The sequence below is a fragment of the Olea europaea genome, chromosome 20 (assembly GCF_002742605.1).
Source record: "Olea europaea var. sylvestris chromosome 20, O_europaea_v1, whole genome shotgun sequence".
Classification (NCBI taxonomy): Eukaryota; Viridiplantae; Streptophyta; class Magnoliopsida; order Lamiales; family Oleaceae; genus Olea; species Olea europaea.
The window spans coordinates 225,710-248,659 of NC_036256.1; the positions used below are offsets into that span (position 1 = coordinate 225,710).

General features: G+C 41.2%; 4 protein-coding genes across 7 annotated transcripts; 2 read left to right on the forward strand and 2 right to left on the reverse strand.

Moving 5' to 3' along the window:
- Nucleotides 1-3,082: 3,082 nt before the first annotated feature.
- LOC111369300 (cyclin-dependent kinase G-2-like) lies at nt 3,083-6,778 on the reverse strand. Of its 2 annotated transcripts, XR_002698100.1 has the most exons (7): nt 4,547-6,778; nt 4,136-4,271; nt 3,930-4,018; nt 3,822-3,844; nt 3,624-3,735; nt 3,423-3,529; nt 3,083-3,338 (listed from the first exon to the last, which is right to left on the reverse strand). XR_002698100.1 is itself a non-coding variant. In XM_022990761.1 (6 exons), the coding sequence occupies exons 1-6, from the start codon at nt 6,253-6,255 to the stop codon at nt 3,236-3,238; spliced, it is 2,256 nt and encodes a 751-aa protein (XP_022846529.1). In that variant the 5' UTR covers nt 6,256-6,776; the 3' UTR covers nt 3,083-3,235. The 2 variants fall into 2 exon arrangements, 1 of the variants encoding a protein (XP_022846529.1); XM_022990761.1 differs by lacking the exon at nt 3,822-3,844 and having other exon boundaries at nt 4,547-6,776.
- Nucleotides 6,779-9,328: 2,550 nt separating this feature from the next.
- Nucleotides 9,329-10,072, forward strand: LOC111369263. The gene has a single exon (XM_022990713.1). It carries the CDS (start codon nt 9,329-9,331, stop codon nt 10,070-10,072), a length of 744 nt encoding a protein of 247 aa, XP_022846481.1.
- Nucleotides 10,073-10,542: 470 nt separating this feature from the next.
- On the reverse strand, nt 10,543-14,996 carry LOC111369301 (cyclin-dependent kinase G-2-like). Of its 3 annotated transcripts, none has more exons than XR_002698101.1 (7): nt 12,761-14,995; nt 12,350-12,485; nt 12,144-12,232; nt 11,838-11,949; nt 11,637-11,743; nt 11,139-11,552; nt 10,543-11,010 (listed from the first exon to the last, which is right to left on the reverse strand). XR_002698101.1 is itself a non-coding variant. In XM_022990762.1 (6 exons), the coding sequence occupies exons 1-6, from the start codon at nt 14,467-14,469 to the stop codon at nt 11,450-11,452; spliced, it is 2,256 nt and encodes a 751-aa protein (XP_022846530.1). In that variant the 5' UTR covers nt 14,470-14,995; the 3' UTR covers nt 10,577-11,449. The 3 variants fall into 3 exon arrangements, 1 of the variants encoding a protein (XP_022846530.1); XR_002698102.1 differs by adding an exon at nt 12,036-12,058 and having other exon boundaries at nt 10,577-11,552; nt 12,761-14,996; XM_022990762.1 differs by having other exon boundaries at nt 10,577-11,552.
- Nucleotides 14,997-17,009: 2,013 nt separating this feature from the next.
- Nucleotides 17,010-17,357, forward strand: LOC111369264. Its single transcript, XM_022990714.1, has one exon. It carries the CDS (start codon nt 17,010-17,012, stop codon nt 17,355-17,357), a length of 348 nt encoding a protein of 115 aa, XP_022846482.1.
- The last annotated feature ends 5,593 nt before the right edge of the window (nt 17,358-22,950 follow it).

Below are 22,950 nucleotides of genomic sequence, written 5' to 3' on the forward strand. Positions count from 1 at the left end.
ATCAAACGTGTGCCCTTGTGTGTACACATCATCGAGGAGAAGAAGGCCCAGACTATCACAAACCCAGAAACAGCATTCTCATGTGTCAGACTTCTTAAACATCATCCACCTTGAAGTCCTCAATAATAGAACTTTACACCAAATCAAAAGGGAAACAACAATAGCTAGAGACAACAGCAATCTTTCCTAAAACTAGACTGTGGTATCAAATGATAAGGTCGTCAAAATTCTTAAAGTCGAGATCCTATGAATCATATTGACAGTCCAGAGCGACCAACATCAGAAAACAGAAATATTTATAGCCAGCTACAATTCCCAACAAGCAACCACTCTTCCAATCAATTAACATAAAACACCCTTATCAGACTCTGGATCACTAAACATCAAATCCTTACCTCAGTTTAGCACCAACACCCATGACTCGAGTAGCTGATTCTGTAACTTTACAATGGTCATTAGACCTAGTAATCACCATTACGATCCATGAGACTACGTCTAAAACAATGGTTGTCGGATCAGTTTGAGATCCATAAACCCTAATGGAAGGTCATCCAACATAAAGCATAATAGGAGTGTCAGTCAGGAAAGCCTATTAAAATGACAAGTCTTATTACAATGTCAGATATCAAGGGATTAACAGCTCTATTATCATTGCCCAAAAGCTGGACATCCATGCAACTTGATCTGTCAGAACTATGATATACATATTTACCAAAGATGAGAAAGAAGAGTAGATAATTTTAGATAATTTAGAAATGCTTTTCACCATTGCAAAGATGAGAAAGAGGAATAGATAATTTTAGATAATTTAGAAATGCTTTTCACCATTGCAAAGATGAGAAAGAGGAATAGATAATTTTAGATAATTTAGAAATGCTTTTCACCATTGCAAAGATGAGAAAGAGGAATAGATAATTTTAGATAATTTAGAAATGCTTTTCACCATTGCAAAGATGAGAAAGAGGAATAGATAATTTTAGATAATTTAGAAATGCTTTTCATCACTGCAAAAAAGCAGAAGAGATTACAAGCATAAAAATTTATTACAAGAAATATCCATATGATATAATGAGAACTCAAATCCTGTAAAAATCAATCACCTAGCGAAAAAGCGCAATTTACTAGACCGGCATTATGAGGTGTACTTCAATCAAGGCCGTCATGAATAGCATTACATCTTCATTTACAATTGGCTAGCCTAGAAGCGAAATCTTTTAGAAGGAACAAAAATGATGAAAAAAATAAAGAAATGCAAACAAAGTATTGACGAGACTAAATTCATCTCTCATTAACTTTATCAAATTCGCATCTAAATCTAATTCATTGACAACCCTAATCATATCTCATCTACATCCTTGACAATCAATCGTCTTGGTAATCTTTCAATAGCATTTTCATTCTCCATTACTTATGAAAATGAGCCGCAATTCAAGATTAAAGTAATTACCATTACCATCGACAATTAGACATCCAAAATCACCACCTAACCAAATTTCAAATACGGTGTTTGTAGCCATTTGATCATAACGTAGATGTAAGACACGTTTGGGGATTGGAAGAAATCCCATCCATCATTATATATTTTCACTTGAAATGAATAGAAACCCAGCCATAAGTCATGATTCTTTGCCACCCATTCTTCACGCTTGAAAAGCTATAACAGATTGTTGATTTCGAAGGAGAAAAAATAAAATTTCTATATACATTATGATGGTCTTAGGCAGGCTCCCCGTGCCCAATAAAAGATTGATCGACTTAATTCTTTCATTCACGAAAGTACTTGCCTCTCTCTCGCACCAACTCTCTAGCCCAACTTCTGATTTAGATTCTCTCCTGCAGAGCTGGAGTACGATTTTGGCCAAGTAGGATGCAGATATTTATTGCTGCAGCACAAAAGCTTCAGACTACTTTTCTAGCCTGCACAAGTTCTCAACTTCGACAGCATTGTTTTGCGACACCATGTTGCAACGGTGTTGATCCAAGAAAAAATTCGCAAAATTAATCGGTAGTAATAAAAACGTAGCATTGTGCATTAAAGCAGCTCGCCTGCAAATTGCAGTCTTGCCATCTAAATGAATACAGGAAAAAGAGTCATCAAAATCAGTGAAGATATCCATGGCCAGGTTCTAAATCAATTACCATGATGAGAATAAGTACTTCTGCCAGCTGACAGATGTTTTTACAACTCGCATCTAAAACCTTCCTTTTCATTTATAGAAATGCCTAAAGATAATGCATATATGATCAGATACGCTAACAGTCCTTGCATCATCAGAGAGTATGAGACCTAGCAAGTTTCAAATTGTAGATTCGATCAAACGTGTGCCCTTGTGTGTACACATCATCGAGGAGAAGAAGGCCCAGACTATCACAAACCCAGAAACAGCATTCTCATGTGTCAGACTTCTTAAACATCATCCACCTTGAAGTCCTCAATAATAGAACTTTACACCAAATCAAAAGGGAAACAACAATAGCTAGAGACAACAGCAATCTTTCCTAAAACTAGACTGTGGTATCAAATGATAAGGTCGTCAAAATTCTTAAAGTCGAGATCCTATGAATCATATTGACAGTCAAGAGCGACCAACATCAGAAAACAGAAATATTTATAGCCAGCTACAATTCCCAACAAGCAACCACTCTTCCAATCAATTAACATAAAACACCCTTATCAGACTCTGGATCACTAAACATCAAATCCTTACCTCAGTTTAGCACCAACACCCATGACTCGAGTAGCTGATTCTGTAACTTTACAATGGTCATTAGACCTAGTAATCACCATTACGATCCATGAGACTACGTCTAAAACAATGGTTGTCGGATCAGTTTGAGATCCATAAACCCTAATGGAAGGTCATCCAACATAAAGCATAATAGGAGTGTCAGTCAGGAAAGCCTATTAAAATGACAAGTCTTATTACAATGTCAGATATCAAGGGATTAACAGCTCTATTATCATTGCCCAAAAGCTGGACATCCATGCAACTTGATCTGTCAGAACTATGATATACATATTTACCAAAGATGAGAAAGAAGAGTAGATAATTTTAGATAATTTAGAAATGCTTTTAAATCGTGTCCACCTAATTCATCAGGTGTGCTTCCTAAATAACAGCACGAGCAATCGTCTCACAACCAATGTTTGCAACTTCCTTCCAATCCATAGTTCTCACCTTAACCATGTATGTCTGAGATATTACAAGATAACCAAAGAACAAATACTCGGAAGTTATTGGCCAAACAAACCACCAGTGCCAAGTTCTCCTTGTTGCAACTCCTTCCTCCGCTGCTCTTCTAACGGATCAGGACTCTTCATTAGTCTACGCGTACGCCTGAAAATCCATCAAAAACAAACAAATTTAACATAAACAACTCACGGAATTTACATGAAACTCATACTGACAGGACACCTATACCTGTCTTGTGCATGTTGAGCTGGAAAAGTAGGCATGAACTCCTTTGACTTGGGAAGTGGAACTTCACGGAACCATTCATGGTTCAGAGCTGCTTCAGCAGTTATCCGCTGCAGAGTTAGCCAACAGAAAGTTAGCAATTGTGAAGAAAGGATATTCAATTATCAAAAGATTTGGTTGGGTATTTTTATAGGTATAAAATACCTTATCAGGGTCATAAGTTAGAAGCTTGTTCAACAGGTCAAATCCAGCATCAGAAAGTACTGGTGACCCAGTAAAAGATGTAGCTGGAAATTTCCTACGCAATAGATTGTACCTGAAAGGAATATATCACTAGTTAGTAGAAACATGGCATTTTAGTAGTAATTTAAACTGTCACCAACAAAGGCCAGAAAGCCAGACCAGAATCACCCAAAGCTGGAAGCCTGGGAAAACAGTGGCAAAAAGGAGAAAACATAAATTTTTTAAGTCAACTGCAACAAAATTGAGTATACGGTATAAAATACTCACTGATGCTTGACGAAGTTGACCTTGACACCAGGAAGTTTGGAAAAGCCAGGCCAAATTGTCTCATTCGGTGTGCCAAGGATTCTGAAAATCTGTATGAACATCCAGAAAGAAACTAATCAGGCCACATAAAATAAGACTCAATTAAACTATAGACGACTCCGCAAGTAATGATTAATTAATCTAAATTAACCTACTGAAATATGTACCTTGTCGAGCTGGTCAAACTCTGTTTTCCCATTGAACAATGGCTCTTTTGATAACAGTTCAGCCATAATACATCCCAGGGACCACATATCAATAGCTGTAGAGTACTGTTTGGCTCCCATAAGAAGTTCCGGCGCCCTGCAAGTAAATTAATTCTTTAACCAGAGAACATATAATAGGTATGTACAAAATAAATGCTCAGACACACTACTCTTGCCAATGAATAGAACCGAAGGACAACGGCATCAATAATTAAAATGATTGTAACTCCAAAATACATATCTCCTCCATTATACAAGTAAAAATGATACTGACAAAACATACCATTGTAAACAAATAGATATAGGAAAAATTAGACCAAAACATAGAGCAATGTTTTTAAGGATAAAAGATCCATATAGAATGATGCTCACCGGTACCATAAAGTAACAACCAAATGAGTATATGGCTTTAGTGGGCTCCCATACTGACGAGCCAGTCCAAAATCACATATCTTCAACTCACCGCGGTTATTTAAAAGCAAATTTGAAGTTTTCAAGTCCCGGTGAAGCACCCAGTTATCATGAAGATACTTTACACCCTCTAATAGCTGGAGCATAAGGCATTTAACTTCACTTTGACTGAACGGTTGTTTCATTGTTTCCATCAAAGCCTTAAGATCATGCTCCATGTACTCCATAACCATAAAAATGCTGTCAAGATTGCTCCCCACAACTACTTCTTTAACATCCACAATTGAGCTATGGTGAAATGACAGAAGAATGTTTATTTCCCGGAGAGAAGTCAAAGGAAACCCTTCCCTTTCTTTCTCCATCTTGACCTTCTTCAGTGCAACAATTTCTCCAGTCTTCTTATCCATGGCTCTATAGACGACCCCATAAGTGCCTTCATCTATCTTGTTTAGTCTCTCAAACTCATCAACACTTCTGCATCCTTGAAGCATATTCACAGTCCTATGTGGAGGCAGTACAGGCTCTGGTGCCCCCCGATAACCATGCTCATCCTCAGATTCCGTATCAGAATGGCTAACACTAGTACCATCAAAATTGTGATCCTCATCTATCTCCATGTAGTCATTTTTACCATCACTTTCAGGGTAACTATCTCTACTGGAAGACCTAACACGCTCCTCAGATCCAAAGGACCTTCCCCTAGTTCGTTCAGAACCTTCTCTTTTAACTTCCCCAAGCTCCGGACTTATTGATTTCCTATGTCCTCTTACTTCAGCAGCTTCAGACTCGTACTTCCTTGTCTTCACTCTCTTAATATCTTCATTCTCAGAAATCTCACCTTCATCTGCCGAGGAGTCCGCATCATTTGCCCATCGAGAGGATATTATGGTTCGAGTAGGCACATAATCATCATCATCTAATGCCCCTGCTCCTCGGTCATTATTCTGGGGCTGTTCCTCGGGGGGCGGAGAAGAATTTTCAGCAGGGAATTTCAACAATTCAGTCAGCGAGTCAATATTAGGAGATGATGATTCCAAACTCCGAATCTTACTGTCATCTCTAGGTAAAATCTCCACATCCCCATCACAGATATTTTTAGGTGACTGGTTGTAAAACTTGGGTAAAGGAGGCGGAGGTGGTAAATTAGTGGTTTCAGTGATATTCTGATTCTTGACTGTTCGGCTTACTTCCCTATCATCTATATCCCAAACAATTGGTGAAAACTTACGTTTCTTATTCTCCAAGGGGAAGGAGTGATTTCCATTTTCTAACTTCTTAGCCTCAAACTCTTTATTAGACCGCATTTCTGAATCAATTGCCCCATCAGACCCATCACTAGACAGCTCCCCAGGCTCTCGGTCCATGGCCTGAACCGCTAACCCGCATCTCCTCGGACCACCATCACTACTACCCGATTGACTCCGACTTGAAGTAGAGTGATATCCACCATTCATTGCCTCCCGTTCCTTAATATCCTTCTGCCTGACCCTACCCCTGAAATCCCTACTTTCTAGAACTCGATGCAGACCAACCCCGTAATCTGGATCATCTTCCCTGATCAGCTCACAATCACCTTTCAGATGCCCAACCTCCTTCCTTGACATCCCTAAATCCGTCTCTCGGTCCCTGAATTCATTGTCTCTGTAACCCCCATGTCTTCCAGCTGCCATATATATAAGGGTGCTCGTGTTCCTTTAAATATAACAAATACAACCCTTATGCAATCAGACTAATCGCCTAGAATGGGGTTTTCTATCAAAAACCCAAAACCCAACTCAGAAAAATCAGACCCCCAATTTTTGAATAGAAAAAAACCCTAGACCACGCAGCAAGAACAGATATTTTTACTGTTGAATCCAAACCCAGATCTGGTAATTAATACCAAATCTAAACCCCAAAACAGTGTGTAACCAATTACAGCACCTCACTTTTTGTTTTTTAACAATTGAGAAACGTAACCGCGGAACACGAACAAAAAAGGACGGAGGTAAGTTACCAATAAAATAGAGTATTATCACTTTTCCCTTTTATCTCTAGCAATTCTTGTGTAATTCTTTAGAAAGGTCTTACCGACGAATGTATCAGACTGCAGCAGATAAAGATTGGGAGAAGCGGCGACGTTGCTTCCAGAGAGAGAGAGAGCACGATGGCGTTTGTAGAGAGATAAGCCAAGGCGGCGATCGAAAATGAGTCTAAATCGATGGGCTCCGAATGCCATAAAAATAAGGGCTAAATTTCACCTGGGTCCCGAATCTTTGAATGTTATATTAATAGGGTCCTGAAACCTTGATTTGTAGCACCCGGGTCACAAGCATTACAAAAGTCTGTGTTTAAGGTTCTTTTGCAAGGAAAAATGTTAAAAGTTGTGCAACAATAATTCTATTTGTATATAATGAAGTATTTGTATATAATGAAGTTATATAACAAAATAAATGTGGTCGACGTCATTTTGTGACAGAAATTGTAATTTTTGCCATTATTTGATCAATACCTTCACGCCTTTAATTTAACAACATAAAAACAAAAGAAAATTCATAGAGAACAAAAACAAATTGATTTTAGTTCATTTCTCAGCCATCCACACATACCAACAACCAATCAACTCACCCACAGTGGTGAAACAACCCCACCCACACACACTTGTGCATTTCAAATCTTTCATTTCTATCTATTTCCTCAACAGGAGAATGAACCAAACATGAACTTCCTCCTGTGTAGCAGCCATCACTTGAGAATTGAGGAAGTAAAGGTTAAAATGGTGAGTGAGAGTGTGGAAATTGTATTGTGATGGTCGTAGCCACATTTTTGTATAATATGCTTTTTCTCGACGTGTAATTAGTTTCTACAATTTTAATAAGACCCCATCACAAGGAGATTTTAACAAGATTTTAATCCAATTGGGACCCCCGGAAATCTAGGGTGGGCCTTGCAACCATAATTTCTAATTAAAGGTTTGTAAATAACCCCTTGATACTGACATTTCCTATATAACCCGAGCATGATATTACCCCCGATGACTGCAGGTGACCTACTTTTACGTTACCCGATAAATAGTGCTCGGGATTCATTAAGTCCTCGGGACATCCTAAGCCCGACCCTTACAGTTCAACCAACTATCACAGAATTTAGGGATGTCCTAGGGAATAAGACCTCGGGAAAATGGCTTGAGATCCTCAGCTACCATCTTCCTCGTGCTAAGGAGAATGTCTATCCCCTGAGAACTCTTATCTGACACGAATACCTCAAACCACATCTCCTAAATCCAAGAGAGTCCTCTTAATAATCGGTCTTCTAATCATAGTAGGATTCAAACGATGTTTCCTCATGGAACTATATCGGATAAGGATTCCTAGATAGTTGAGTCCTACTAGAAGAATGCCACCCACCACTATAAATATAGAACCATGGGTCATTATTCAGGAACGTTCTCATTATTCTTCAATTTATAGCATCAAGCATATAATTCCCTTTCTGACTTAAGTATCAGAGGGACAACGAAAATATACCTTGTTGCCTTTGTTTCAGGTACTGGAAGACTACGATCGTGCTCATTCAAAATCTTCAAGCTCGAAAAATCAACAGGTACGATTTTTGGTAGCATCATTGGCGCCGTCTGTGGGAAACGCTACCAAAAGCCATGGTTAAAACGCGATCAGGTCTTCTTCCCGCAAGCTCATCCGCTCCCATCCCTCGTCCTACTGAAGATCAACCGACTCCTCAAGAAAAGTCGTCAGGAGTGCCCGCACCTCTGCCGGTGGTTATCATAACGAAAGCCTTTGAAGAGCTCCATCAGCAGGTGGCCATGCTCACGCAACTGTTAAGTTAAAGAAATTCACATCCGTCACCAGCGCAGACAGAGCATGGAAGTTTTATGGCTGATGCTCGAGCACGACCACCAAACCTCGTAACTAGCAGAGTAGGAACCTCAGGTATTCGCAATATGACCTCGAGCTCGAGATCGGTCGCCATGGATTCTTGTGAGATTGTCCAGAACATTCAAGAAGGAATTATAGCTGGCCTGTAATGGAATGCTCGGAGGCCAACGAGTTTTATCCCTAACACTCCATTCATGTCAAAGATATTGTCATATTCCTAGTCCGAAAGATTCAAATATCCTCGCATTAAAGAGTATGATGGGACAACCGACCCAATCAACCATCTCAATGTATATACTGATGTCATGAATTTGCAAGTTGCACCGGATTAGGTTATGTGCAAAGCCTTCCCGCAAACGCTGACTAATGCTGCTAGGGATTGGTTCTCGACATTGGAGCTCAACTCCATAGCCTCATTCTCAGATTTCGCTGATAAGTTCTCAGCCTTCTTTGCGAGTAGAAAACGAATCAGGAGAACCGCAGCCTCCCTCATGCAACTACGCTAGGGGCCAAATGAAACCCTACGAGGTTTTATGACAAGATTTAACAAGGAAAGACTTCAAATACCCGACCTCCACATTACAGCAGCAATTTTTGCCCTCACCTATGCCATAAGGTGTGAGGTCTTCAAAATATCTTTATCAAAGACCCCACCACAGACAATAACTGAGCTCCTTAACCAAGCTGAAAAGTACATCAATATGAAGGAGACGTTAAATCCAAGGAGAGCGGGTCCTCCTCATGAAAAGGTCGAAAACAAGAGGCAACATGATCCCGTTCCCCAACATGAGCATCCTCGAGAAAGCGAAGAAATGAGGCGCCCTCAGCATCTTTAACTCGGTTGAACACCTCTAAAACCAATATCTTGATGGCGATTAAGGATATGAAAGAATTAAAGAGGCCTTCGAGGATAAAGTCCCCCCCTGACACAAGAGATAGGAGCAAATATTGTGAATTTCATCGGGATCATGGGCATACCATGGAAGATTGTCAAGCTTTGCAGCGGGAAATCAAAGCTCTCATTAAAAGAGGATTTTTAAAAAATTACATTGGTCATGATAAACGGCCAAGGAATGACCGGGACAATCAGAAAGAGCCTGGGGCTGGAAGCAGTGCTCAACCCACTGTCGGAACCATTAATATTATCGTTGGGGGCATAGCATCCGGCGGAGACACAAGTAGTGGGCGAAAGCAGTATGCCCACCAACATGCTCATACCCCAAGAGAATCCCGTGATGAAGTCAAATACATCACTTTCGGAGCAAGAGATTTGGAAGGAATATCACATCCTGATGACGATGCCTTGGTTGTCTTTGCGGTTGTGGCAAACTTCGAAGTAAGGAGGATTCTGGTTGATAATGGGAGTGCATCGAACATACTGTCGCAGGAGGCTTTCACCAAAAAGGGAATCTCTCCCAAACAGCTCAAAGCAGTAAAAACTCCCCTACAAGGATTTGGTGGTGGAGTCATTATCCCTGAAGGCATTGTCGAGCTCCCGCTTACGTTAGGAGCTGGTAGTACACAAGTGACGGAGATCACACCATTCCAAGTGGTTAATGCCCCAATGGCCTACAACATCATTCTGGGAAGACCCCTACTGAACAAGATCTAGGCTATTGTGTCAACTTTCCACCTCGCCATGAAGTTCCCCATAGGTCATGGCATCGGAGTAGTTCAAGGAGACCAAACAGCTGCTAGACAGTGCTATGTTACTAGCATCCGAGGAATGAGTACAAACATCTTGCAACTTTCAGACCTCAAGCTGAGCTCAAGCTAAGAGGTAGACTTGCCCCGATTGAGGAATTGGAAGTGGTCGAGCTCGAGTATAGAAAAACGGTAACTATTGGTCAGGATCTCAAGGCTAGCCTCCAAGAGGAAGTCATCAATTACCTGTCCCGCAACATTGATGTTTTTGCATGGAAGGTTGAGGATATGCCAGGGATAGACCCCAAAGTAGCAGTCCATAGGCTCAACATAAGCCCAGGGGCCAAACCTGTTAAGCAAAGGAAAGCACTGGAATAAAATATCTCATCAGATGTTATTACTGCATCTTGCACTCTGGGTGCCATTCAAGTTTCGAAAGGATCAATATGTACTCTAAAAGAGTTATTGTATAGAAAAAAAGGAAAAAAATCCATCAGAGGTTGTATTCAGAAATCAAATTAACACATTGATTAAGGCTCCATTTCCAAATGCTACACTTGACAACAAATACATGAAAGAGCAACAAAGAAAAACCACATGGAGCTGAACAGCATTTTGCATAAGAATAAAACAAATTGCTGCTCCAGACTACAAAGATATCGCATGACCACGTGGTAAAAATGATAATAATAATAAAATCAGTAAAATGCATTTGTAACCCATGGAACTAAAGACCCAGTCAAGATCTAAGGGAATAGCCTTTCAATGTAGACACAGCAAATTCCGAATTCTTCATTACATCCATGCATTCAGATTTGTTAATTACCTTCAGAGTGCAATTCTTTCTGTCAAATTCTTCGACATGAAAGGCTAAGATTGCCCCCTCCCCGCTTTACATCACCATCTCTTGCAAACACAATATGAGAATTAAAAAACAATAGCACTAAGAGTTCCAAAGTAAACCGTACTGTTCTGGTATTTAAACAATTTTAAGAAAATTGTTTACAGTGACCAATATAAAATATGTTACATACACGAGTTCAAACTGAAACAGTCCCATAACTGGAAGTGCCTTATGCCACACCTTGCTTGAAAGCAGTACCAAAGATGGATTGCCCTCGGACAGCAAAGGCCAAGAAGACAAATCAACCTGCACCATATGCAATTCACATGTGCAAAGACAAGAGAATCGTGTCCACCTAATTCATCAGGTGTGCTTCCTAAATAACAGCACGAGCAATCGTCTCACAACCAATGTTTGCAACTTCCTTCCAATCCATAGTTCTCACCTTAACCATGTATGTCTCAGATATTACAAGATAACCAAAGAACAAATACTCGGAAGTTATTGGCCAAACAAACCACCAGTGCCAAGTTCTCCTTGTTGCAACTCCTTCCTCCGCTGCTCTTCTAACGGATCAGGACTCTTCATTAGTCTACGCGTACGCCTGAAAATCCATCAAAAACAAACAAATTTAACATAAACAACTCACGGAATTTACATGAAACTCACACTGACAGGACACCTATACCTGTCTTGTGCATGTTGAGCTGGAAAAGTAGGCATGAACTCCTTTGACTTGGGAAGTGGAACTTCACGGAACCATTCATGGTTCAGAGCTGCTTCAGCAGTTATCCGCTGCAGAGTTAGCCAACAGAAAGTTAGCAATTGTGAAGAAAGGATATTCAATTATCAAAAGATTTGGTTGGGTATTTTTATAGGTATAAAATACCTTATCAGGGTCATAAGTTAGAAGCTTGTTCAACAGGTCAAATCCAGCATCAGAAAGTACTGGTGACCCAGTAAAAGATGTAGCTGGAAATTTCCTACGCAATAGATTGTACCTGAAAGGAATATATCACTAGTTAGTAGAAACATGGCATTTTAGTAGTAATTTAAACTGTCACCAACAAAGGCCAGAAAGCCAGACCAGAATCACCCAAAGCTGGAAGCCTGGGAAAACAGTGGCAAAAAGGAGAAAACATAAATTTTTTAAGTCAACTGCAACAAAATTGAGTATACGGTATAAAATACTCACTGATGCTTGACGAAGTTGACCTTGACACCAGGAAGTTTGGAAAAGCCAGGCCAAATTGTCTCATTCGGTGTGCCAAGGATTCTGAAAATCTGTATGAACATCCAGAAAGAAACTAATCAGGCCACATAAAATAAGACTCAATTAAAATATTGACGACTCCGCAAGTAATGATTAATTAATCTAAATTAACCTACTGAAATATGTACCTTGTCGAGCTGGTCAAACTCTGTTTTCCCATTGAACAATGGCTCTTTTGATAACAGTTCAGCCATAATACATCCCAGGGACCACATATCAATAGCTGTAGAGTACTGTTTGGCTCCCATAAGAAGTTCCGGCGCCCTGCAAGTAAATTAATTCTTTAACCAGAGAACATATAATAGGTATGTACAAAATAAATGCTCAGACACACTACTCTTGCCAATGAATAGAACCGAAGGACAACGGCATCAATAATTAAAATGATTGTAACTCCAAAATACATATCTCCTCCATTATACAAGTAAAAATGATACTGACAAAACATACCATTGTAAACAAATAGATATAGGAAAAATTAGACCAAAACATAGAGCAATGTTTTTAAGGATAAAAGATCCATATAGAATGATGCTCACCGGTACCATAAAGTAACAACCAAATGAGTATATGGCTTTAGTGGGCTCCCATACTGACGAGCCAGTCCAAAATCACATATCTTCAACTCACCGCGGTTATTTAAAAGCAAATTTGAAGTTTTCAAGTCCCGGTGAAGCACCCAGTTATCATGAAGATACTTTACACCCTCTAATAGCTGGAGCATAAGGCATTTAACTTCACTTTGACTGAACGGTTGTTTCATTGTTTCCATCAAAGCCTTAAGATCATGCTCCATGTACTCCATAACCATAAAAATGCTGTCAAGATTGCTCCCCACAACTACTTCTTTAACATCCACAATTGAGCTATGGTGAAATGACAGAAGAATGTTTATTTCCCGGAGAGAAGTCAAAGGAAACCCTTCCCTTTCTTTCTCCATCTTGACCTTCTTCAGTGCAACAATTTCTCCAGTCTTCTTATCCATGGCTCTATAGACGACCCCATAAGTGCCTTCATCTATCTTGTTTAGTCTCTCAAACTCATCAACACTTCTGCATCCTTGAAGCATATTCACAGTCCTATGTGGAGGCAGTACAGGCTCTGGTGCCCCCCGATAACCATGCTCATCCTCAGATTCCGTATCAGAATGGCTAACACTAGTACCATCAAAATTGTGATCCTCATCTATCTCCATGTAGTCATTTTTACCATCACTTTCAGGGTAACTATCTCTACTGGAAGACCTAACACGCTCCTCAGATCCAAAGGACCTTCCCCTAGTTCGTTCAGAACCTTCTCTTTTAACTTCCCCAAGCTCCGGACTTATTGATTTCCTATGTCCTCTTACTTCAGCAGCTTCAGACTCGTACTTCCTTGTCTTCACTCTCTTAATATCTTCATTCTCAGAAATCTCACCTTCATCTGCCGAGGAGTCCGCATCATTTGCCCATCGAGAGGATATTATGGTTCGAGTAGGCACATAATCATCATCATCTAATGCCCCTGCTCCTCGGTCATTATTCTGGGGCTGTTCCTCGGGGGGCGGAGAAGAATTTTCAGCAGGGAATTTCAACAATTCAGTCAGCGAGTCAATATTAGGAGATGATGATTCCAAACTCCGAATCTTACTGTCATCTCTAGGTAAAATCTCCACATCCCCATCACAGATATTTTTAGGTGACTGGTTGTAAAACTTGGGTAAAGGAGGCGGAGGTGGTAAATTAGTGGTTTCAGTGATATTCTGATTCTTGACTGTTCGGCTTACTTCCCTATCATCTATATCCCAAACAATTGGTGAAAACTTACGTTTCTTATTCTCCAAGGGGAAGGAGTGATTTCCATTTTCTAACTTCTTAGCCTCAAACTCTTTATTAGACCGCATTTCTGAATCAATTGCCCCATCAGACCCATCACTAGACAGCTCCCCAGGCTCTCGGTCCATGGCCTGAACCGCTAACCCGCATCTCCTCGGACCACCATCACTACTACCCGATTGACTCCGACTTGAAGTAGAGTGATATCCACCATTCATTGCCTCCCGTTCCTTAATATCCTTCTGCCTGACCCTACCCCTGAAATCCCTACTTTCTAGAACTCGATGCAGACCAACCCCGTAATCTGGATCATCTTCCCTGATCAGCTCAAAATCACCTTTCAGATGCCCAACCTCCTTCCTTGACATCCCTAAATCCGTCTCTCGGTCCCTGAATTCATTGTCTCTGTAACCCCCATGTCTTCCAGCTGCCATATATATAAGGGTGCTCGTGTTCCTTTAAATATAACAAATACAACCCTTATGCAATCAGACTAATCGCCTAGAATGGGGTTTTCTATCAAAAACCCAAAACCCAACTCAGAAAAATCAGACCCCCAATTTTTGAATAGAAAAAAACCCTAGACCACGCAGCAAGAACAGATATTTTTACTGTTGAATCCAAACCCAGATCTGGTAATTAATACCAAATCTAAACCCCAAAACAGTGTGTAACCAATTACAGCACCTCACTTTTTGTTTTTTAACAATTGAGAAACGTAACCGCGGAACACGAACAAAAAAGGACGGAGGTAAGTTACCAATAAAATAGAGTATTATCACTTTTCCCTTTTATCTCTAGCAATTCTTGTGTAATTCTTTAGAAAGGTCTTACCGACGAATGTATCAGATTGCAGCAGATAAAGATTGGGAGAAGCGGCGACGTTGCTTCCAGAGAGAGAGAGAGCACGATGGCGTTTGTAGAGAGATAAGCCAAGGCGGCGATCGAAAATGAGTCTAAATCGATGGGCTCCGAATGCCATAAAAATAAGGGCTAAATTTCACCTGGGTCCCGAATCTTTGAATGTTATATTAATAGGGTCCTGAAACCTTGATTTGTAGCACCCGGGTCACAAGCATTACAAAAGTCTGTGTTTAAGGTTCTTTTGCAAGGAAAAATGTTAAAAGTTGTGCAACAATAATTCTATTTGTATATAATGAAGTATTTGTATATAATGAAGTTATATAACAAAATAAATGTGGTCGACGTCATTTTGTGACAGAAATTGTAATTTTTGCCATTATTTGATCAATACCTTCACGCCTTTAATTTAACAACATAAAAACAAAAGAAAATTCATAGAGAACAAAAACAAATTGATTTTAGTTCATTTCTCAGCCATCCACACATACCAACAACCAATCAACTCACCCACAGTGGTGAAACAACCCCACCCACACACACTTGTGCATTTCAAATCTTTCATTTCTATCTATTTCCTCAACAGGAGAATGAACCAAACATGAACTTCCTCCTGTGTAGCAGCCATCACTTGAGAATTGAGGAAGTAAAGGTTAAAATGGTGAGTGAGAGTGTGGAAATTGTATTGTGATGGTCGTAGCCACATTTTTGTATAATATGCTTTTTCTCGACGTGTAATTAGTTTCTACAATTTTAATAAGACCCCATCACAAGGAGATTTTAACAAGATTTTAATCCAATTGGGACCCCCGGAAATCTAGGGTGGGCCTTGCAACCATAATTTCTAATTAAAGGTTTGTAAATAACCCCTTGATACTGACATTTCCTATATAACCCGAGCATGATATTACCCCCGATGACTGCAGGTGACCTACTTTTACGTTACCCGATAAATAGTGCTCGGGATTCATTAAGTCCTCGGGACATCCTAAGCCCGACCCTTACAGTTCAACCAACTATCACAGAATTTAGGGATGTCCTAGGGAATAAGACCTCGGGAAAATGGCTTGAGATCCTCAGCTACCATCTTCCTCGTGCTAAGGAGAATGTCTATCCTCTGAGAACTCTTATCTGACACGAATACCTCAAACCACATCTCCTAAATCCAAGAGAGTCCTCTTAATAATCGGTCTTCTAATCATAGTAGGATTCAAACGATGTTTCCTCATGGAACTATATCGGATAAGGATTCCTAGATAGTTGAGTCCTACTAGAAGAATGCCACCCACCACTATAAATATAGAACCATGGGTCATTATTCAGGAACGTTCTCATTATTCTTCAATTTATAGCATCAAGCATATAATTCCCTTTCTGACTTAAGTATCAGAGGGACAACGAAAATATACCTTGTTGCATTTGTTTCAGGTACTGGAAGACTACGATCGTGCTCATTCAAAATCTTCAAGCTCGAAAAATCAACAGGTACGATTTTTGGTAGCATCATTGGCGCCGTCTGTGGGAAACGCTACCAAAAGCCATGGTTAAAACGCGATCAGGTCTTCTTCCCGCAAGCTCATCCGCTCCCATCCCTCGTCCTACTGAAGATCAACCGACTCCTCAAGAAAAGTCGTCAGGAGTGCCCGCACCTCTGCCGGTGGTTATCATAACGAAAGCCTTTGAAGAGCTCCATCAGCAGGTGGCCATGCTCACGCAACTGTTAAGTTAAAGAAATTCACATCCGTCACCAGCGCAGACAGAGCATGGAAGTTTTATGGCTGATGCTCGAGCACGACCACCAAACCTCGTAACTAGCAGAGTAGGAACCTCAGGTATTCGCAATATGACCTCGAGCTCGAGATCGGTCACCATGGATTCTTGTGAGATTGTCCAGAACATTCAAGAAGGAATTATAGCTGGCCTGCAATGGAATGCTCGGAGGCCAACGAGTTTTATCCCTAACACTCCATTCATGTCAAAGATATTGTCATATTCCTAGTCCGAAAGATTCAAATATCCTCGCATTAAAGAGTATGATGGGACAACCGACCCAATCAACCATCTCAATGTATATACTGATGTCATGAATTTGCAAGTTGCGCCGGATTAGGTTATGTGCAAAGCCTTCCCGCAAACGCTGACTAATGCTGCTAGGGATTGGTTCTCGACATTGGAGCTTAACTCCATAGCCTCATTCTCAGATTTGGCCGATAAGTTCTCAGCCTTCTTTGCAAGTAGAATGGGAATCAGAAAGACTGCGGCCTCTCTCATGCAACTTCGCCAGGGACTAAGTGAAACCCTACTAGGATTTATGACAAGGTTTGACAAAGAAATGTTTCAACTACCCGACCTTCACATCACAGCGATTGTCTTCGCCCTCACTTACGCCATAAGATGTGAAGCTTTCAAGATGTCCTTATCAAAGACCCCACCGCAGACAGTGACCGAGCTCCTCACCTAAGCTGAAAAATACATTAATATGGAAGAAACACTGAATCCAAGGAGACCTGGTCCTCCCCATGAAAAGGCCGAGAACAAGAAGCAACATGATCTCGTTTTTCGGCCAGAGTATCCTCGGGAAAAGCGCAAGAATGAAGGTCCACAAAGGCCCCTTACCCGAATTAAACACCTCCAAGGCAAATATCTTAATGGAGATCAAAGATATGAAAGAATTAAAGTGGCTTTCAAGAATGAAGTCGCCTCCTAACTCAAGAGATAGGAGCAAGTATTGTGAATCTCACCGAGATCATGGGCATACCACGGAGGATTGTCAAGCTTTGTTGCGAGAAATTGAAGCTCTCATTAAAAGAAGACTCTTAAGGAATTACATTGGTCATTATAAACGCCCGAAGAATGACCGTGACAATCGGAAAGAGCCTGGAACTGGAAGCAGTGTTCAACCCACTGTCGGGACCATTAATATTATCATTGGAGGCATAGCATCTGGAGGAGACACAAATAGTGGGCGAAAGCAATATGTTCGCCAGCATACTCATACCTCAAAGTTTATCACATGATAAACTCAAAGACATCACCTTTGGAGCAAGAGATTTGGAAGGAGTATCATATCCTCATGACGATGCCTTGGTGGTCTCTGCAATTGTGGCTAACTTCGAAGTAAAGAGGATTTTGATCAATAAGGGGAGTGCAACAAATATACTGCCACAGGAAGCTTTTGCTAAGATGGAGATCTCTCCCAAACAGCTCAGAACAGTCAAAACTCCTCTACAGAGATTTGGTGGTGGAGTCATTATCCTGGAAGGGATCGTCGAGCTCCCGCTAACTTTGGGTTCTGACAATGCCCAAGTGACAAAGATCACACCCTTCCAAGTGGTTAACACTCCTATGGCTTACAACATCATTTTGGGAAGACCCCTGCTGAACAAGATCCAAACCAGCGTATCAACTTTCCACCTGGCCATGAAGTTCCTAACAGGACATGGCATCGAAGTAGTTCGAGGAGACCAAACAGCTGCCAGACGGTGCTATGTTACTAGCATCCGAGGAATGAGTACAGACGTCATGCAACTTTCAGACCTCAAGCTCGAGCTTGAGCTAAGAGGTAGACTTGCCCAGGTTGAGGAATTGGAAGTGGTTGAGCTCGAGCACGAAAAAATGATAACTAATCGTCTGGATCTCAAGGCCAGCCTCCGGGAGGAAGTCGTCAATTGTCTGTCCCACAACATCGATATTTTTGCATGGAAGGTTGAGGATATGCCAGGGATAGACCCTGAAGTAGTAGTCCATAGACTCAATATAAGCCCAGGGGCAAACCTGTTAAGCAAAGGAAGATGCAGTTTGCGCCGGAAAGACGTGTGATCATTCAGGAAGAGGTCGGCAAATTGGTGAGAGCGGGGTTCATAAGGGAAGTCCAATACCCCGATTGGCTCGCTAATGTTGTTTTTGTGAAGAAGACCAGTGACAAATGGAGGGTCTGCGTCGACTTCACAGATCTCACTAAGGCGTGCCCTAAAGACAGCTATCCGCTACCTAGAATTGACAATCTTGTGGATAGCATATCCGGACATAAGCTGTACAGCTTCTTAGATGCATTCTCAGAGTATCATCAAATCCTTATGGTCGGAAAAGACCAAAAGAAGACTTCATTCATGGCTGATTCAGCCATATATTACTATAGGGTGATGTCATTCGGGTTGAAAAATGCTGGGGCAACATATCAGAGACTCATCAACAAAGTCTTCGCTGATTTGATAAGGAAGAATATTGAGGCCTTTGTTTTTGTACTTAGTCGTGTAACAGAATGCAGTTAGCGGTGTCTTGGTGAAAGAGGTAAACAGAGCCCAGTAGCCCATTTACTATATAAGTAAAGTCCTACTTGATGCAGAGATAAGGTACACTTTGTCCGAGCAACTTGTCCTCGCCCTGATAGTAGCATCATGAAAGCTTTGACAATATTTTCAGTCTCATCCCATTGTTGTGCTCACCAATCAGCCTCTGAAACACATCCTTCAAAAGCCAGACGTCTCAAGCAGATTACTAAAGTGGGCAGTTGAACTTGGAGAGTTTGACATAGAGTTCAAGCCCCGTCCGTCCATCAAAGCCCAAGCTTTACCAGACTTTATTGCAGAACTCACCCCAAATCCTCGGGGTCCAGAAGAGGGCATGAGCACTACAATAGATGTTTGGCAAATTCTCGTGGATAGAGCATCAAACTCCTCCGGCTCAGGCGCCGGACATGCTCATGGACATTCAATGTGCACTCAGGTTCAAATTTGAGACAACCAACAATGAGGCGAAGTATGAGGCTGTCATCAAAGCCATGGAACTTGCCATTAATCTTACTCAGGTTCGAATTCGAGGCAACCAACAATGAGGCGAAGTATGAGGCTGTCATCAAAGCTATGGAACTTGCCATTAATCTCGAACTTGAAGACATCAAAATTTTTAGTGATTCCCAGCTGGTAGTGGGGCAGATTGATGGAATGTTTGAGAAGAAAGACGAGAAAATGAGCTTATACTGCTTAAAAGTTCATGATCTCCGACGAAAATTAAAGAGGTGTGAAATTGTGAAGATTGCCCGACAATTGCAAGGCAGATGCCTTATCAAGGCTGGTGTTCATGGGAGTAGATGGACTTGATAGAACAATACATGTCAGATTTGTGACCGAGCCTAGTATCAATTCAACCATTGGGGTCATGGACATTAATCACGAGCCGTCATGGATGGACCCAATTGTAGACTTCATAACAAATGGCAATATTCCAGAAGACCCTCGGGCATCAAGGAGCATCCGGTCAAAAGCTCCAAGATATTGCATTATTGATGGGGTCTTGTTTCGCAGAAGCCTCACACTTTCATACCTTAGGTGCCTTAAGCATTCGAAATCCTCCCAAGCCCTATGGGAAGTTCATGAAGGGATATGCGGGAACCACCAAGGAGCTCGAGCATTAGCCTTCAAACTCATAAGGTGCGAGTATTACTGGCCTACCATGAAGAAGGATGCCTTGGAATATGTGAAGAAATGTGATAAGTGCCAGAGGTTTGGCAACGTTATCCGCTCCCCCGTAGAGAACCTCACCAACATCAGTTGCTCAGCCCCGTTTGAGCAATGGGGGATCGATAACCTCGGCCCGTTTCTAATAACTATAGGACAATTGAAGTTTGTAGTTGTAGCAGTTGAGTACTTTACGAAGTGGGTTGAGTTCGAGCCCTTGGCAACGATCTCAGAGCCTAAGATAAGAACTTTTGTTTGGAAGTCCATCATATGCAGGTTCGAGATACCAAAGGTCCTCATAACTGATAATGGCCGGCAGTTTGACAATATACAATTCAAGGATTTCTATTCCAACCTAGGGGTTGACCACCACCTGTCAGTTTCTCATCCCAAAGTAATGGCCTAGCCGAGGTCACCAATCGGATCATATTGCAAGACCTCCAAACATGGATAGGAGATGCAAGAGGTTCTTAGTCCGACAATTGCCTTCCATACTTTGGACATATAGAACATCCCATAGGACTGCCACCAGGGAGGCCCCCTTCATAGTAGCTTTTGGAATCGAAGCTACCATTCCCATTGAAATAAGATTACCCCACCAAAGAAGACTTAATCTCGAAGAAGCAGGGCACACCACTGAACATCTCGACCTCTTGGAAGAAGTTCGTGACTAGGCAGCCTTAAGAATAGTCTCTTACCAAGATAGAACAACAAAGTATTTCAATAGAAGAGTAAGGTCGTAAAGATTCAGAACTAGAGATTTGGTGTTGAGAAAGGTTGAAGCTGCTGGTCATACTCTTGAAAAACTCGAACCAGTTTAGGAAGGACATTTTGAAGTCATACGACAGCTCCCAGGAGGTACATACAACTTGAGGGACACTTCGGGAAGACCACTCCCAAAGTCATGGAACGTCGATAACTTAAAAGTATATTACAAGTAATCCGCTCCACCATGTTTTAGAAATAAGGCCTACGTGCTAAGTCAATTTTTTCTTCAATAAAGTCTACGTGCCAAGTCAATTTTTTCTTCAATAAAGCCTTCGTGCCAAGTTTATTTTTCGACCTACGTGCCAAGTCAATCTTTTTCAATAAGGCCTGAATGCCAAGACAATTAATAGAATATATTACAATTAAAGTTAAATTCGATGATCCACAAACAAAAGCCTCGCCCCACGCTAGCAAATCTAAGCCTTGCCCCACACAAGCAACTCAAGCCTTGTCCCGAGCAAGCAAATCAAAACCTTGCCCCGCACAAGCAAATCAAAGTCTTGCCCCGCGCAAGCAACTCAAGACCTTGCCCCGCACTAGAAAATCAAAGCCTTGCCCCCACGCAAGCAACTCAAGCCTTGCCCCGAGCAAACACATATGAGATACCAATCAGGGCAGACAAATCCAAAGTAAATTCTCAAGCACATAGAATTCCAAGCATGTTGGTGATAAAAATGGTGAAAAAGCCCGAAGTGTCCTCGAGGATATAGCTCGGGGATCACTCATCATAGGTTGGGACTACCCTATACCTCAGAAGCGAGAGAACAAGGATCAGTCGTTAAAGGTAATAAGCTCGAGCTTGTTGCGTTTGAGCATCCGATCTATACTCGATATGCTTAACCAAAGCCTCGGGATAAGGGCCCAAAGTTAAGGTCGAGCTTCTTGTCCGCCAAGTCAAGTCTTTCCCTATATCATTATCAAGGAACGTCAGTTACAATTGTCATTTAGTCCTCAAGATAATTTCCATAGGATGATCCTAAGATCGAGTTACTACCTTTGTTTGAAACTTCATATGGATTAAGTCGTTGAGATTTTTGAGCAGTTTACCAAATTATCTTAGGCATCGAGATGTTAATTCATCTTAGGCATCGAGCTATTAAATTCGTCTTGGACGCCGAGATAGTTAATTCTTCTTAAGCATCGAGATGTTAATTCATCTTAGGTGTGGAGGTATTAAATTCGTCTTGGACGTTGAGATATTTAATTTATCTTAGGCGTCGAGATGTTAATTCATCTTAGGCGTCAAGATATCAACTTATCTTGGACGTCAGGATATTTACTTTATCTAAAAGCGTCGAGATATTAATTTATCTTAAGGCGTTGAGATATCAATTCATCTTGGGCGTCGAGCTATTTAATTCGTCTTAAATGTCGAGCTATTTAATTAGGAGATCGTTAACATGCCCAAGACATCAGCCATACACTTCATGCCTTGAATAAACATTGATAAGTAAAACATCAAATAAGATCAAGCAGAATACTTGAATTTTCCTAAAACAAAAACAAATGTTATTATGTTCAATATAAATGATCAAGAAGTCTAGTCTTCGATATTCTGGCTGGGCTGCGCTGCGTTGGTCTTCCTCGGCGTTGTCACCCTCGATGTCGACCTCCTCGACATCAAAATTCTCCTTTGACTCGGAGAGGACGAGGTCCTCAGCCACCTGTGGGATAGCCTTCAAGTCCTCGGGCTTCACGTCTGGCTTCGAGCGGATCAATGCTTGAGCCTCTTTTAGGGCATGAAAGCACGAGCCCATTGCGTATTCACCCTTGAGCTCATTAAAAACGTCAGACTTCTTGAACTCCTCGACAAAATCTGCCCGAGCTTGA